This window comes from Geotrypetes seraphini, chromosome 15 (genome assembly GCF_902459505.1).
Source record: "Geotrypetes seraphini chromosome 15, aGeoSer1.1, whole genome shotgun sequence".
In the NCBI taxonomy this organism is placed as follows: domain Eukaryota; kingdom Metazoa; phylum Chordata; class Amphibia; order Gymnophiona; family Dermophiidae; genus Geotrypetes; species Geotrypetes seraphini.
In genome coordinates, this window is record NC_047098.1 from 69,901,074 (window position 1) to 69,919,135 (window position 18,062).

The following is an 18,062-nucleotide window of genomic DNA, read 5'->3' on the forward strand; positions in this document are numbered from 1 at the left end:
ACCTCAGGTCTGACCCAGCGGAGGCATTTCTTATGTTCTTATGGCAATTCAAATTCCAAAATGGCATTTGGGACTTGCTGCAGGGGCAGGAGCAACTCAGAATGCTCCTGCCCTGAAGAGGCCACTAGACCTATGGGTGACCAGGAGGGAATTGCAGCAGCGGGGAAGGGGGAGCGAGGGCACAGTTTCAGTTTTGGCCGTGGATTCAGTTCAGCTGGAACCAAAACCACCAGTTTTGATCAAACATTTAACTGGAACATTAAAATTTCTATCTCACCCTAAATAATTGTTCATTTAAGTTAGTCACTCTAGTTAACATGGCATTATATGAACCAGCAATAATGAATTCTCTCTGATTCCAGCAAAGTGGGAAGGGGTATGGAAAAATGTCATATCTGATTTCTTCCTGATAAGACCCTGGTAAGATAATGGCAGAACCTGGAGCTGAGAAAGAGAAACAAATGGAATACAAAAATAAAAGCAGACAAGCAGAGCTGTTTTCCACTTTATCTTACAAACATGGTTAATACACTTGTGTAAAAAGAGAGAATTCCTGGCAGTCCTTGTAGTGGAATGCAAGTCATTTCTTGGTGGCCTCCTCTGGCTTCTTGGTAGCCTCAGTCGGTCCAATCTCAGCACGGCTCTCAAAAGTTACTGGAATCGTAATCTCTGCAGACTGAACAGCTGGCTTTGGGAGCGGGGCTTCCACTGTTAGTGTACCATCAGGTGATAGAGACGAGACTACTGAGCTTGCATCCACACCTGGGGGCAGACTGAAAGAGATAAGAATAACACAAGAAATATTTTTTGTTTAGATTTTTGGTTCAATACTCTCCGCAAAGACCCCTTCAATCAACAGTTACTTGGTGCTCCATCATTTCAATAATTATTTCTTGATTTTCATAGGAACTCTTCATTCTCCATTATGGTGCCCATTCTTTGGAATTCTTTACCTTACTAACATAAGAATAGCCTTACTGGGTCAGACCAATAGTCCATCAAGCCCAGTAACCCATTCCCAAGGTGGCCAATCCAGGTCACTAGTACCTGGCCAAAATCCAAAGAGTAGCAACATTCCATACAGAATCCCAAAGAGTAGTAACATTCCATGCAACCAATCCATGCAGTGGCTTCCCCCATGTCTTTCTCAATAACAGACTATGAACATTTCCTCCAGGAACTTGTCCAAACCTTTCTTAAAACCAGCTACGCTAACCGCTCTTACTACATCTTCTGGCAAAGCGTTCCAGAGCTTAACTATTCTCTGAGTGAAAAAAAAAAAATCCTCCTATTGGTTTAAAAAGTATTTCCCTGTAACCTTCACATTGAAAGCTCATTCCCAACATTCAAAACGCAATGAAAGGCTTATTATTTCTAATTGGGATTTTGCTCATAATCTGCTACGCTTTGCTTCCAGATATAACTGTAGGCAATTTTTTATTTATTTATTTATTTAACCCGTCCTTTCAAAGGAGCCCAGAATGGGTTACAAGAGTACATTCATAGTAAGGTTAGGACATATTTAGGTGAGAAATATAGAATTCTACAGCATTTACTGTAAAGACAAAGGGGTTTGCTTACAGTATAGACATAACATGCAGACATAAAATACTGACTTAGTGGGCATAGGATGGATTTAATTTCAGCACATTCAGTGTAGATATCACTTGGAGGTAAGATAGCTTTCTTAGTAAGTGGGTGCATGTTTGTTGTCGGAGAATGTAGTAGTAATTCAGGTTCTATTTGCGGTAGCATGCGCGTATTTGTGAGATCCATCTGTCAGGGTGTAGACGTGGGTCTTCAAGGTGCTGGGTTTGTAAAAAGGAAGGTTTTCACAGCTTTTCTGAAGTTCCAGAGACTAATAATTTAACTTTCTTTGGCACTTCCATCAAAATTCAAGAGATTTGGGCAGAAATCAACCACGCTTAGTGCTTTATCATTACCTTTTATGTTTTACTCCTCTTTTCCCACTCTTTTGTTTTTATTGTAACCTGCCCATTCTCTTCCTTTCCCTACGTTTTCAATTTTGTTAATTTTTGTCTCCCTCCTCCTTTTCTTTTCTTTTTGATATACATTTTTATACTGTAAACCGCTGAGATTTTAACCTCGCTTTTATATTTACGGTATATCAAATAAATTGAACTTGAACTTTTTGTGGAAGCACAGGGCATAGCCATCACTCCTACAAAAGTCATCTTATTATGAGAACAAACTGGAGTGCTCCCTGAGGCCAGGATTAAGACAGCATTAAGAAACAGACTGTGGGGTGATGCATGACTGAACATTTGCCTAGGGTGTCAGATGCTCTAGGGCTGGTTCTGCTGATCCATGGGTGAGAATTGAAAATCCAATGTGGGGGACCAGGGAGTGGTACCTACACTGACATTGCTTAGGAGTAGCAAAAAACAAACTCTTTCATGGGTGCTGAGAACAGCTTTGTCTTGTTACTCATACTCACGTGTATTTTCTGGTGAAACACCTGGAGATGAATCCATGCTCATCCTGCTTCTCTTCATGTTTACCTGTAAAATAAAAGGCCACTTCCCTGTTTATTCTTTGAATTGATAGAATAGATGCTACAGATGAAGAGACTACAAGCTTTTATGATTTGACAGGTCTCACTGAGGCCACAAACAAGCCTGGTTTTCAGGTTAATCAATATGTGCACATCAACATTATTCTTGAGTTAACTACAATAGAGTTTCGGTTAACCGGGACTCTCACGCAACTGACAAAAAAATTGCTGGTAGAAAAACATGTCCCCTAAGGAACCAGTGGCAGCATCCTGAGCCACAAATCCTTCTTACCTCAAGCCTCAAAGCAGCTACGAACCCCTCTTCCTCCCGCCACGAAGCACCAGTGCAGCAGCAGTCCTGAGCCGCAAAGCCTTCCTCCGTCAAGCCCCGAAGTGACAGAAGCACGCGTCACTTCCAATGCATCAGAGGAAAGGTCCTGCCAGGACTGGCTGTGAGCAGCCTGATGTGAGGCTGCCTCCTGCTGACCGGCTACACTCGGGTAAGGAAGGTAGAGAAGGAGGGAGGGAAGCAGTTCGCAGCTCAGGACTGCCACTTACTTCTGTCACTTTGGGGCTTGAGAGAGGGAGGGAGGGAGGACAGCATTGCGGTTCAGGACCGCTGCTTCGCTGGTGCTTTGGGAGGGACAAGATTTCTAACACACCCTCAATTAACCAGAAAAACAGTTATCTGGTATCCACCAATCCCTGTGGGTGCTGGATAACTGAAATTCTACTGTATATATTAATATTGTATATCTCATAGGCAGCAGAAACCATGGCAAGTCCTATGTTTTGCCCAACACAGCTTCAGAGAGCTTGGAGGTAAGGTTGGAAATTGGATTGTTTGTCTCTATTGAAAAAAGTTGTTCTGCTGCTTTTGATCTACAATATCTTATGAATGGTCATTGTGGTTGTTCTGAAAGAACTTCAGACCTAGAGTCAGATGAGATTTATTTAGTTGCTGGCTCACAAATATCAAAGAAGCACAGGGAACATTTCCACATGAATCAGTGTCCCAGCATGATGTTAGGGGTGCTCATTCCTGTGAGCCAGCCCTGATCCAATCTTTATTTAATTTTATTTTATGTCGTCTTTTTGAAAAAAAATTCATCCACTTCTTATGCTTCTACTGGACTGGCACTAAATAAGTGTCTCAGCATGATGTTAGGGAATTGTTATCCCTCTTACCGAGTCTGTGTGTACGTGGCGTTAGGATGTATATTCTGACATTTTATGCAGCCGCTATTCTAAAGCCAACAGATGGCTATTTTGACAGTTTCTCCTTGATGGCTCACATATCCTCCTTTCTCTGTGAACCCCCACCATTAATATTCTCCTTTTTTTCTTGTTACTCATGCTTACCCCATCCCCTAATCCTCTCCCATCCCAATGGGGAGAAATGGACAGTGCTGGCTTTAAAATTAGGGCACCTTAAAGTACTGGTGGAGATCTTTGGTTCTCAAAAGTAGTAGCTGAAAAGGTAAGGAAAAAGAAGTTAGCTTTCATAAACTACATTAGATCACTAAAAGAGGAAGACAGGATCTGACTGAAAATAATTGTAAACAGCGCAAAGAATGTCAAGTCAAATGCAAGGCGCTAATAAGGAAGTAGAAGAGAAATCTTGGAGAAAGATTGAGCTGGAAGCTAAAACACAAAGTAAAAACTTTTTTAGGTATATTAAAAGCAAGAAGCAGGGAAGAGAATCGGTTGGACCACTAGACAACCAAAGGATAAAAGGGGCTCTGAGAGAAGACAAGGACATTTTGGAGAGATTAAATGAATTCTTTGCCTCGGTTTTCACTGAGGAAGATGTGGGGGAGATACCGGTGCCAAAAATTGTATTCAATTCTAATGAATCAGAGAAACTCATACAAATCTCTGTAACACTGGTTGATGTATTGGGTCAGTTTGGCAAACTGAACAGTAGCAAATTGCTTGGACTGGATGGATGGTATACATCCCAGAGTGCTGATAGAATTGAAAAATGAACTAGCAGAGCTATTGTTTGTCATTTTTCTTTTAAAAATCAGCTTAGTACTGGAAGACTGGAGGGTGGCCAACATGATGTCAATTTTTAAAAAGGGTTCCAGAGGTGATCCAGGAAATTATAGACCGATGAGTCTGAAGTCAGTTCCGGGCAAAATGGTAGAGATTATTATAAAAATCAAAATGACAGAACATATACGTAAGATGCTTTTGAAACTTAACTGCCCTTATAAGGGCTAAATACTTACTGACTTCTTTAAAGAAACCTCCCTTCCTATTGTTTATCCCTTATTTGTTCTTTTTTCTTAGAATATTGTACTTCCTCTTGTTCCCGTTCGTTTTTAGTCAGTCTTTTCGTTCTTTTAACCTCCCCTGTCAATTTTATTGTCAAGTTCTAACATGGTTTTATCATTGTAAGCTATATTTTTATTGTACACCGCTCAGAAGCCCGATTGAGTGGTATAACAAATTTTAAATAAACTTGAAAGACACAATGAATTTAGTCAAGGGAAATCTTGCTTCATCAATCTACTGCATTTCTTTGATGGGGGTGAATGAAATGTGGATATTGTGTATTTGGATTTCCAAAAGGCATTTGACAAAGTACCTCATGAAAGACTTCTGAGGTAATGTCCTTTTATGGATTGAGAACTGACTGAAAGACAGAAAACATAGAGTGGGTTTAAAATGGAGAAGGGTAAATAGTGGGGTTCTACCAATTTATACCTCCTTTCTGAAATGTTTTAAAATCTTCTACATTTCAAAATATGACAAACTGTGATCTGTGATTTGAGCACTGTTAGACACCATTAAAGGAGGAAAAGCCTCAAATCCCCGTAGGTTTGCCGCAAGTACAAGACTGAAGAAGCATACTGGAGAGGGAAACCACCTCATCGGCTAAAAAACCTCCACAACTTGAGCATATGCTGGCAGAATAACGTTAATTCTTATGTTTCTTATGCTTCCTCAGCAAAAAAAAAAAAAAAGAAAAGTTAAGATAGCCATACTTATAGAGCTCTAGTGCTGACAGGAGAATTTGGAGATGCTCCGTGAAGACCAAGTGATTTTTTTTCATCATTTTATGATTGAAGATGAGACTTGGATCTATTACTGAGATTCTGAGTCCAAAATGGAGTCAATGCAGTGGAAGCACAAGTTATCCCCCATCCCAAAAAAGTTTAAGACAGAAAATCTGCAGGCAAGGTCATGGCAACTTTCTGGGAGTTCATGCCACACAAGACAACCATAACCAGGGAGAGTTACACCAACACAATGATCGCTTTGCAGGAGTCAATCAAAGAGAAAAGACGAGGAAAACTCACAACAGGTGTGCTGCTTCTTCACGACAATGCGCCGGTGCACATGTCACAACAATCACAGACTGCCATCCGAGAATGTGGGTTTCAGCAGCTGAACCATTCACCATACAGTCAAGTTTTTTTCAAGTTTATTATTTTTTGATATCCCACAAATCTCATCGGGGCTCATAATCAAAACATAAATATGTCTAAAAACCCGCCTAAGTCAGCACTTGGACGATCTATAATCAAAATGGCTTTTTGGATGTATCCAGGGACATTTTAGGCCTCTGAATCTCACTGTGTGCCCAGAGCTGAAAGGGGCATTTTTGGAGGAGTGGTTAGGACGGGATGTGGGTCAACCTAGATGGGGTTTTTATTAGGATGTATTTTATTTATACTTTTTAATTGATGTTGTATTTAACCGATGTTGTTTAGTAGTATGTGTTTTTGAAGCTGTATTTTTACTGAAATGTCTCAGTTCCTTTGTTGTGAACCGCCTAGAACTGTTGGTGGGGCGGTATACAAGAAAATAAATTATTATTATTAGTCGTCCTGCAGGGATAATCGAATGTTTGACGAGACTGCCTAGGCGAAACTTGTATGTTTTGAGTTAGACGATGTAAAGACAGGTATAAGTGCCCAAAAGGTATCCAAAGTAACCAGATAATCACTGCAGAGACAAAGTAAAGATCCCACACACACTCCCCACCTGTATTCACTGACCTCGTTGCACCACCACAAAGTTGAGAATAAAAACATATATATAGTCATACCTCGGTTTGCAAGTGTTTTGCAAAACACTCAATCAAATCATGCCTCACAAACCGAGCGTTGACTCGATTTGTGAGCCCCCCCCCCCGAGAACTGGCATCGCCCGCCCAAACTCTTACCCCGATCTGGCACCGGTACGCAGCACCAACCCACAGGATGTGCCGGTGCCGGTGCCTGAAGATTCTGCCTCTTGCCGCTGGGCTGGGCCTTGAGCATCTGCGCATGCTCAAGGCATTCTGGCTCCCGCTCTTTCCGAGCCTTCAGGCATCGGCACATACTGTGGGTTGGTGCTGCGTGCCGGTGCCAGATTGGGGTTTGGGTTTGGGCGGGTGATGTCGGTTCTCGGGGGGGGGGGGGAAAGACTCGCGGGCGGGGGGATGCTCTGCAGTTCTCAGGGTGAGGGGCGATGCCGATTCTCTTGGGTGTGGGGTGGAAGCCATTAGCCTCAGGGGTGGGGGGTCTTTTTGGGGTGGGGGGTGGAAGCGAGCAGCGCCAGTGGCCTCGCGGGGGGTGGGAACCAATCAAGCGAGTTTCCCTTACTTCCTATGGGGAAACTCGCTTTGATATACAAGCACTTTGGTTTACGAGCATGCTTCTGGAACGAATTATGTTCTCAAACCAAGGTTCCACTGTACCTGCCTCCGGAACATCAGCACTTGGCTTAGGAAAGCCTAGTAGAGCTGCACAGAGGTGGCTTAAGTAGTCTGGTGGGTGGGAAAGTGAACCATAGAAAGGAAGACCCAGGCCCATAAGCCATTCTAACCACTACATTAATGGTGGAAAATGTGAGCCCCTCCCAAACCCACCAAATCCTACTCCTGCCATATAGGTGCCACCTTCCAGCCATAAGGGCTATTGGGGTTGCAGACAGGTGGGTATAGTGTATTTTGGGGGAACTCACCATAACTTATAAGAGAGTGAGCTGTTTATGTGGCACCCTTTTTGTGAAGTTCACAGCAGTGCCTTGTAAGGTGCCCCTCTGCTCTGTTACTATGTCTTGATGGCCAGTCCATTACAATGCTGGCCCCTCCCATGTCCAAAAGGTCTTGCTCTGGGCATTTGAGACTTGGATGAAATTTTGGTCAAGTATGTGGTATAAAGATAGATATAGTGGCGGTCTGGATGATCAAATGCCTGGACGTACAGATAGACGATTTTTGAAAAAAAATATTTCAGACGTACTTTTCGAGAATGGACATTTTGCTGCTGTTGACTTTGGGTGATTAGCGCCCTACGTCCAAATCGGACTTAGACTTTTTTTTTTTTTTAAATTATGCCCCTCTAAGTGCGTAAGCGGCTTATAATAAAGTTGATATGTTTAAAATAGGTAAGGGGAGAAGAACTACAATTTAATGATAGGATTTGGCAAAAGGGAAGGATATACAAGAGGTCTAAGGGACAGTCTGTGTGTTCCAATTGGAATATTCTGTGGTACATAAAAGTTTGATAATCAAATACCTATGAAAAGGCATCAGTAAATAAAAATGGACCTGGTTCCCTCGGATTATTTCCTGTTCTGAGTTTTGAAGAAATCTCTCTGTGATGAAGACATCCAAACAGAAAAGTTCTTTTCAAAGGGGTTAAAGTCATTGCAGGAAAAATAGATGAAGTGCTTCGAAACAAAATTTTTTTGAAAATGCTTTTCTTTCCTACTGCGGTAAACAAATTATTTTACATGTCTTGCAGCGTGTGGCACGTGTCTCATTCTCCCTAGTTTCTCTTTCCTTATGTGTCTTTCTTTCGCTCTGCTTTTCCTCTTCTACACCTGTTATTTTCAGTGGCCCCAGAGAGTTTTCTTCAGAAACAAAAAATTTTCCTTTCAGTTACCCCACCTGCTCCTCCCTCTCCTCTTTCTATCCACCTGGAAGTAAAACCAGGCACATACCCAATGACAGTGTATGATAATAATAATAAACACTACTATTATACACAGAAATTAATTTATAAAAGTTAAATTGCACACAGTGACAATGAATATAGATGCAGCTCCAGAAATCTCTGAAATCTATTTTCACTCTGCAGTAATAAGACCATTGTTACCTCTCCTGGCATTTCCTTATTTCTCTCGCCTGGAAGTTCCCAATCATATTTAAGAGAGAATCTTTCTTATATGTGCTGCTCATTGTGACCCTGGGCAAGCAACTTAATCCCCCACTGCACCAGGACAGATAGGGAATATGCTTGAGTACCTGCATGTAAACCACTTTGTAGTGAATAAAAGAAAACTGAAGGGACTTGACCTGGATGTCATAGAACAGGGTAGTCCAGTGACTGGAGTGAAAGAGCTGTGTTTGTCCCTTCTAAATCACCTTACCTGTGATTTCTACAATGCCATCCTTGGTTTTGACCAGAAGCTCCTCGGGTGAAAAATGGTTGACATCCAGACTGACCTTCCAGCGATTAGCGGTCTGTTGGATCTCTGAGATCCCACTGCTCAGCTGGCGGCTCAGTGCTCGGTTGTAGCTGGGCATGGCACTGGCTGCTGCAGTTGGAGAGGAAGAGGGTATCACATCAGTAACCAGGTTGGGCAGTGGGCGGATGTAGCCTGGCCAACTGGTGCTTGGCCACTGGTGCCAGTCCTCTGGAATCTGAGGGAGACCAAATGACTGGTCAAAGAGGCGACTGCCCTGGTACCAGTCACGGAATGGGTCCCAGCTCGGGCTCCTCAGGAAGGTGAAGGGCACCCGTCGTTCAGACATGGCAGCTCTGTAGAGAAAAGCCGGTGTGTGCAGAGTGTGATTCTAGATAGAGCAGCTGCCTGAGGACAGATTTTATGAAGAGGCACTTGGTTATATTTAGATGTTGTATCAGTTCACTATTAATAGAAAAGGCACAAGAGCAGTAAAGCTAACCACTGACAATACAATGATAACCCAGGCTCTGCTAACAGAACTCTTTCTGTCCTTGTCAGGCAACAGCTTCCATAATGCACGGCAGATTGAAACAATACAAATGAATGTAATTTTGTAAACTTATTTAAGCCACTACTAATGTTTGTGGGTATTTTGCCTCTTCTGTGTTTATTTAACCCTCCTTTCCCCAGCAATAACCACATGGAAATTTAATGCTCCCCAATCAATGGTATTTTAATATATAGCTCTAATTTGTTAATTGTGAGAGATTACAATTTTGATGCAAGATCTGAGTAACGCAGTAATGTCAGAAAATACTTTTTTGTAGAAAGGGTGGTGGATCTCTGTAATGCTCTCCTGGTGGAGTCAAAACATAACACTTTCAAGTTATATGCGGTTTACACAAGATTAGTTAAAATTACACAAAAGATGAAAATATGAAACTAAGAACCCAAGAACTTAGAAAATAAGTAAGCCTTAAGTTGTTTTCTAAAGTATAAATAGGATACAGATATCAATAGTAGAGATTTCAACTCCTTATCCCATAAAGCAGCCTGATATGAGAGCATAAGAACATAAAAATAGCCTCACTGGGTCAGACCAATGGTCCATCAAGCCCAGTAGCCCATTCCCACAGTGGCCAATCCAGGTCACCAGTACCTGGTCAAAACCCAAGGTGTAGCAATATTCCATGCTACCGATACAGGGCTAGCAGTGGCTTCTGGTCATCATGTCTCTTTGCTTTACAGCCTTTTACCGATGGAAAAGTCAGAAGGGCCTCAGCACTGTGGGAGAATTTTAAAGATGTAAAACAAAATAATTCTGTCAAATAGGAAGGAGTATCCCCAGCTAAGACTTTAAAATACAGACAACCCAACTTGAAAATAATCCGTGCCTCCACCAGTAACCAATGCAATTCCCTATAGAATTGAGATATAGAATCATATTTTTTCAGACCATAAATCAATCTCACTGCAGAGTTTTGGATAATTTTCAGTCTTAACAAATGTTTCTTAATCCCAGTGAGGTAGACGATATTAGAATAGTCTAGATATTTGGTTTCCCAGAGTCAGATTTTGATCAGTAGAAACATAGAAACATAGAAAGATGACGGCAGAAAAGGGCTATAGCCCATTAAGTCTGCCCACTCTACTGACCCTCCCCATTAAGTCTGAGTACTAATGACCTAGTTCCTTAACTCGACCCTCGTAAGGATCCTACTAGGGCATCCCATTTATTCTTAAAGTCAATAACGCTGGTGGCCTTGATCACCTGCTCTGGAAGCTTGTTCCAGTGATCTACAACCCTTTCTGTGAAGAAATACTTCCTTATGTCACTATTGAATTTCCCTCCTCTGAGTTTGAATGGATGCCCCCTTGTGACCGAGGGTCCCCTGAGAAAGAAGATGTCTTCTTCCACCTCGACACGTCCCGTGATGTATTTAAATGTCTCAATCATGTCCCCCCTCTCCCTGCACTCCTCTAGAGTGTAGAGCTGCAATTTGTTTAGTCTTTCTTCGTACGAGAGACCCTTGAGCCCCGAGATCATCCTAGTGGCCATCTGCTGAACCGACTCAACTCTAAGCACGTCTTTACGGTAATGTGGCCTCCAGAATTGCACACAGTACTCCAGATGAGGTCTCACCATGGTTCTGTACAGTGGCATTATGACTTCAGATTTGCGGCTAACGAAGCTTCTATTGATACATCCCATAAGTTGCCTTGCTTTGGATGAGGCCTTCTCTACTTGTTTGGCGGCCTTCATGTCTGCACTGATGATTATTCCCAAGTCTCTTTCTTCTGAAGTCCTAGCTAGTGTTTCTCCATTTAAGGTGTAAGGTTTGCATGGATTTCTGCTACCGAGATGCATAACCTTACATTTCTTAGCGTTGAAGCCCAGCTGCCATGTCGAGGACCAGTTTTCCAACGTAAGCAGATCCTGCGTCATACTATCCTGCAGATTGCTTTCACTTACTATATTACATAGTTTGGCGTCATCAGCGAATAGAGTTACTTTACCCTGAAGCCCTTGGGTCAAGTCTCTTATGAATATGTTAAAAAGGAGTGGACCCAGGACCGAGCCCTGTGGCACTCCGCTGGTCACCTCCGATGTCTCAGAGAGGGTGCCGTTGACCACCACCCTCTGACGTCTTCCACTCAGCCAATCTTTGACCCATGCAATTAGTGTCTCACCTAACCCCATTGATTTCATCTTGTTTAATAGTCTACGGTGTGGGACGCTGTCGAAAGCTTTACTGAAATCTAAGTACACTATATGACCTCCAGAATCTTAATGGTAGAATGAATCGGATATTGGCGAGAAATGGCAAAGAAAAATTTAGTTTTCTCTGAATTAAGCTTAAGTTAGATCAAGAACTTCCTCAATTACTTGTCTGATGTTAGCGATTGTAGAAGGGCAAGGTATTATGATGGTAATGTCATCCGTGTATGTAAATAGCTTAAGATCAAGGCTACCGTATTTTTCACTCCATAAGAAACACCTGACCATAAGACGCACCCTAAATTTAGAGGAGGAAAACAATAAAAAAAACATTCTGAACCAAATTCTCCCTGCCAGGCTCTGCACCCAACCCTATACTCCTTGCCAGGCTCTGTACCCTGTCCCACTACACAGCCCTGTCCTGTAACCTGCTCCTAGTACCTTTTTTAATCCCCCCTCTCTTTTTTATGGTACAACATTTTTTATTGGTTTCCAAAATAAATTACGAACAGGGCATAGACCAAAACAGAAACAAGTCCCAAACAAAACTAGAATAATAATCAAGAATACCACAGCATGAACCCCCACCCCGTCCTAGAGCAGGGAGCAACCTCCAGTATACAGAACAATGAAACAAAAATTAAAACTAATCTTTTTTAACCACCGTCCCTTTTTAAAACACCCCTGTCCTATCCGGTAGCGAAGATGTATATTTTTAACACCCCCTCCGGTTGGGCCTTTTAAAAAACACCTTTTTTAATCCTTGTTCCTTTTTACAACACCTCTGTCCAGTCCCATAGCAAATATATAAATTTTTAACACTCCCCCCTCAGTTGGGTCGTTTAAAAACATCCCCAGTACCTTTTATAATCTTCGTTCCTTTTTACAACACCCCTGTCCAGTCCCGTAGCAAAGATATAAATTTTTAACCTCCCCCTCCGGTTGTGCCTTTTAAAAACACCCCCAGTATCTTTTTTAACCCTCATACCTTTTTAAAACACCCCTCACCCAGTCCCGTCCCTCTTCAAATCTCCCCCATTGCCTGGTGGTCCAGTGGTGCATCGGCCAGCAGGCGTGAGCCCTCCGCCTGCCTGCCTGGGCAGGCGCCGCCTCTTCCCGTCCTGTTCTGTACCTCCTTAAGCCTCTCCCATTGCCTGGTGGTCCAGCAGTGTCAGCGCCACCCTCTGAATGGTGTTTTCAGCATCGGCCGGCAGGCACGAGTTTTCCGCCCGCCCGCCTGGGCCAGCACCGCCCTCTGAATGGTGCCTTCAATTCTCGCGAGAACTTACACTAAAGGTGCAATGGGAAAGATAGGAGACAAACCATGAAATAACAGATTCCCTGAAACCCAAGCAAGGACAGTGTTTCAGTGAGTAGGTAATCTACGATGTCAAATGCCGCAAATAGATCAAGGAGGATGAGGATGGAGTAGAGTCCTTTGGATTTGGCCAGGAGCAGGTCATTGGAAACTTTAGCAAGGGCAGTTTCTATGGAATGAAGGAGGCGGAAGCTGGATTGAAGGGAGTCGAGAATAGCTCGAGCCGAAAGAAAGTCAAGATAATGGCGATGGACAGCTCGCTCTAGTAGTTTGGATAAGAAGGGGAGAAGAGAGATAGGGCAATAATTGTAGGGTCCAGCAGTGGCTTTTTCAGGAGCAGCATAACTACAGCATGTTTGAAGGTGTCAGGTACAGTCGCGGTGGAGAGCGATAGGTTGAGGTCCGAGTGATTTGATGTTTATTAAAATTTGATATTCTGGATGGTTACCGGGCTGAGTTTTATAAACTTTTGCTGCCAGAGGTCTTGAGCCCCCTGGTGAATATGCTTAACCACTGCATTGGAGAGAATACTCTAACATTGCGACTCCAACAGGCACAAATAGTGGTTTTTCCTAAGATGGATAGGGACCCGACTAAAGTGAAGTCTTATAGACCGATTTCCTTTCTCTGCTGTGAGGCTAAATTACTGGCCAAAATGTTGGCCAATCACCTTGCAAAAAAAATACTTGATTTGGTAGCCAGCCCTCAAGTTGGTTTTATTCGGAGTCGAATGGTGGTTGAAAATATCCGTCGGATATTATCTTCCTTGGAATGGGCTCATCGTCAGATATTGCTTTCTCTGCTGATCATTTTTGACATGGAGAAGGCCTTTGACTGGGTTCGGTGGGATTTTTTGTTTGGGGTCTTGGATAAGTATGGTGTCACTGGATTTTTCCGGAATGCAGTTCAGATGCTGTATACAGGCCCTTGGGCTAGGGTGGGGGGTCAATGGGGCCCAATCTGAGTTCTTTTCTATTGGTCAGGGCAACAAACAGGGCTGCCTGCTGTCACCTCTCTTATTTATTCTCACCCTGGATCCCCTGATTAGGGAGGTTCTCTCTAATCCTGATATCATGGATGTGACCATTGGGGCCCATTCTTTTAAAATTGCTGCCTTTGCGGACGATTTCTTAGTGCATATTACTCGGCCTCGGTTGTCTTGGCCTACTGTTTTGGAAAGTTTTGCAGAATATGGAGATTTTTTAGGATTTCATTTAAATATGGATAAGTTGGAGGCCCTGGCCACGGATGTTGAGTTGTGTCGTCAATGGGGCCTGGATTTTCCTCTGCACCAGATGGACGGTCAGTCCAAATATCCAGGGATTCACCTGCCCTTGAATCTGAGCTCCTTTTATCAAGTTAATATACCTGGTCTACTCTAACATACCAAACAACAACTGACTAAATGGCAGCTTTTGCCGTTATCATTGGAGGGAAGGGGGTTGTATTGCCCTATTTAATACGGTGTTGTTTCTCAAATGGCTTTTTACTTTCCAACTTCTTCCCCTATGGCTAACTAATAAAGATTGGTGTCTTTTACAGAGGAAACTAGTTAAATTTTGCTGTGCGGGGAAAAAGCTGAAATTGAAATTTGCTAGTTTATTGGGACCTGGAAGCAGGGGTAGATTGGGGATTCCAGACCTCAGAATATATAATTGGGTGTGTTCCCGCCAACATCTCCGAGATTTGATTATAGATGCTGATACTTTTACCCCCCTGCTTTATGAGGCATTATCCTTGGAACACAAGTCAAGGAGTCTAAAATAGTGAAGTGTCTCCTAGGATTCTCGGCTAACAAAAGTACCAAATAAATACTGTCTATAATTAGGGAAGAAAAAAAGAATTCTAAAGCTGATGTTGTTATCCATTTGGAAACAAATGACCTAGCCAGCAAAAAGCCTTTCGGGAGATGGGGGAGGGATTATAACCATTTGTAAAGACTGTAGCTTTCTTGGAAGTACTGCCAACATATGAAAAAGGAGAAGAAAGAGTACTAAATACTGAGATCTTCAATAGATGGCTCAGAGCCTGGTGTCATCAAGAAGGCTTTAGGTACATAGGATGATAGGGAACTACATGGAAAACCAAGAGACATGTATTGTAATGATGGTGCATATCCTGTGGGAGTACGTGGAAAGGCGAAGAAAGTAATGTTCTGCGTGAGAAGCAGAGTTTGTCTGGAGAAGAAAGTGCTTCAGAAGGTAGGTGGGTGCAGTGCCGCATAGTTGTTTTTGAAGTATAGGCAACCAAAATTTGAAAATGGGACTCCTTCACAGCCAGAGACTGGGATGGTTCTCCCTTGAGAAAAGGAGACCGCGAGGGGATCTGATACGAGACTTTCAAAATACTAGAAAGGAATCGAGAAAATAGAGCAGAGAAAACATGATTTACAATGTCCAATGTGACACGGACCAGAGGACATGGACTGAAGCTAGGGGGGACAAGTCCAGGACAAATATCAGGAAGTTCATGCTTCACGCAACGAGTGGTGGGACACCTGGAATGCACCGTTCTAGGATTTAAAAGCAAACTAGATGCACATCTCCTTACGAGAGGCATAGAGGGATAGGGGGGATTAGAATGACACCTGGCTGGGCCTCTGCGTGTGCGGATCGCCAGACTTGATGGACCGAAGGTCTGATCCAGAGACGGCAGTTCTTATCTTCTTATGTTCAGTTAATTTTCATGGTGACATTCCCATAATTGGCACATTTTTCTGGTTTATTTTTTCCATTCTTTTCCTGATAGTGTGTCCATGTGCAAATAAGAATACACACGGTGAGGCAATCTGCAAACCAACAGTACTAGGAAAGTGGCGCTTCTGTGGGAACTATTGGTCTGTTCCATGTTTTTCATCCTCTTTCCAAAGTTGGCTAAATGCTATGCGTTAAAGGTGGCTCGTCCCAGTGTATCCTTTACTGAATAGCATCGAGCAAGATCTTTTACATGGCACCATTTAAAGAATTTGCTCATTTTTCTTTAACAATATGGGATTTAGTGTTCATATTTCCCATGTCATTCCTTAGAGGTCAGCAATGGGAAGATTGAGTGAGAGTTTCACTTATGGAAAGTGTAAAAACTATAGCTACTTTCAGTCATTAGAAGTGTCCATGCCAGCCTGATCTGTATGTTTCACCTTAATAGTTTCAGTGTTAAAACTTCAAAAGAAAAAATGTGTATGCTGTTTCAGTTTATTAAGCATAAGTTTTAAATCCAGAACCATGGTTAATGGTCAGTTTTCAGCTTTGGGTTTCTTTGGAACTCTGCTTTCTTGGCGGAGGAAGTAATTGCATTTAAGCAGAAAGAGCTAGGAAGCTTTCCAAATATCCAACATTCAGTGCTGTAGTCCCACAGAGCAGTAAAATCCACCCCCTCCCTACCATAACTAACTTGCTGCCAGGATCAGGGGTTCTTCTGGCTGGCAGCACCATATAAAGTCATGGAATGTCCTGGGGTTACCCATGGGAATCCAGAACATCCCACAGCTCAGTACTGTGTGCACCACAGGTCATGACTGATGTACAGCAAAGCACATGATGGATCTTGGAACACATAGGTGTGACATGTCAGCAGACACGAGGACTCTGAATGCTTCACCAATTAACATACAGTGGTAAAAAGAAACATTGAGGCAGCCTGTGTGTGGCTAGCTTCTGATTCCAGATCTTATCTCTGCTATCTATATCTCTAATGTAATCTAGTCGCAGGAATTCCAGCTAGTTCTGGTGCCACTCCACCCCACCCAAGCAAGCTGTTCCAGAGCTGGTTTTTACTCCTTAATAAAGAGAAATAAAACAGAACAAAAAAAAAAAAAGAAAGAAAATATGATAGCTTTTTTATTGAACTAACAATACATTTATAATTAGCTTTCGAAGACAATACCTTCTTCAGATCAGATTTCTGTGAGATGGACTCATGCCTGCTTATTCATTCTTTGCATTTCGTACCAGATTAAAATCTCATCTGCTGACAGAAGTCACTTTAGAACATTTCTTCATTCAAGTACCATAAGCCAGATCTCTATGGCAATGGTGGCTCCCATCAACCCCACCTCAATGCCCACCCAGCCACGCTCTCCCAATATTCAGACCATGGAGAATGCCAATGATCTCCCACAGTCCACGGCCAACTAAGAAATTCAATGCTGGTGCCAGTGCATTGGATTTCTGGTCTATTTTGGCCGACGAGACATAGTCGGCTAGGCTGATAGTCGGTTAGCCAGCTGTCTCAGTGGCCAGCGAGCTGCTGAATATTTGCAATGACTGGCTATGCGATGAAGCCGTTCACTGACCAATCTGTGTTTCTGTGGAACTCTGCTTTCTTATCTGAGGAAGTAATTACATTTTGTCATCCAACAGGGCACAGACGGACCAGTTGCTGTGCTTCTGACGATCCTGGTGTGCTCCCTCAAAGGAGAAAGCCCTACAGAGTGGTCAGTGGTAGCATTTGTTCACCTTCAATTCAGGGTATCTTTCGCTGTACAAATTCACCACAAAGCGTGTCTTCCCAGAGGAGATAACTGTTGTGTTTATTTTCAACACAAGCAGAAAAAAGAAAATAGGCATTCAAGCAACAACCTAGGATAGTGTTTCTTAACTTCTTCAAGCCAAGTACCCCCTAAGCCTAACAAATACCAACCGAGTAGCCCACCCAAGCTCCACCCCCTGCCCCACCCAAACTCTGCCCCCAGACCTGCCTAAGCTCCTCCCATGACCCCACCCCCATAATTGTATTGTAATTTCTTCCATCCATTTTTCCGTGGCAGAAACAGAGACGTGTGAGGGGAGCAGTGATGAACACACAGGGAGGGGGAAGGGAGAAAGGGAGAGACCCAAACCGGGAGGGGGAAAGGTAAGAAAATTCTTAACCAGGTGAGGTTAAAGGCTGGATCTTCTGTTGCTCTTAATTGCTGGCACCCTGATCCTGAGATGGAAGTGATTAAAGTGGAGAAAATGAAGGGGGAAGGCTAATTGGCATCCCTATTTGTGGACAAGCAGATGGCACCTCTAACCAGAGGGAAGTGCAGCAGAGGGAGGAATGCTGTTGTCCTGCTTTGCTTCTGCTGCTTACATGCAAAATTATCTGCCCAGTACTGGGAC

The 18,062-nt window shown here is 43.0% G+C and overlaps 1 protein-coding gene across 1 annotated transcript; it reads right to left on the bottom strand.

Annotated features, from left to right (window-relative positions):
* Positions 1-492: 492 nt before the first annotated feature.
* HSPB1 (heat shock protein family B (small) member 1) lies at positions 493-9,334 on the bottom strand. Its single transcript, XM_033922865.1, has 3 exons — positions 8,888-9,334; positions 2,459-2,522; positions 493-773 (listed from the first exon to the last, which is right to left on the bottom strand). The coding sequence occupies exons 1-3, from the start codon at positions 9,270-9,272 to the stop codon at positions 581-583; spliced, it is 642 nt and encodes a 213-aa protein (XP_033778756.1). The 5' UTR covers positions 9,273-9,334; the 3' UTR covers positions 493-580.
* Between the last annotated feature and the right edge of the window lie 8,728 nt (positions 9,335-18,062).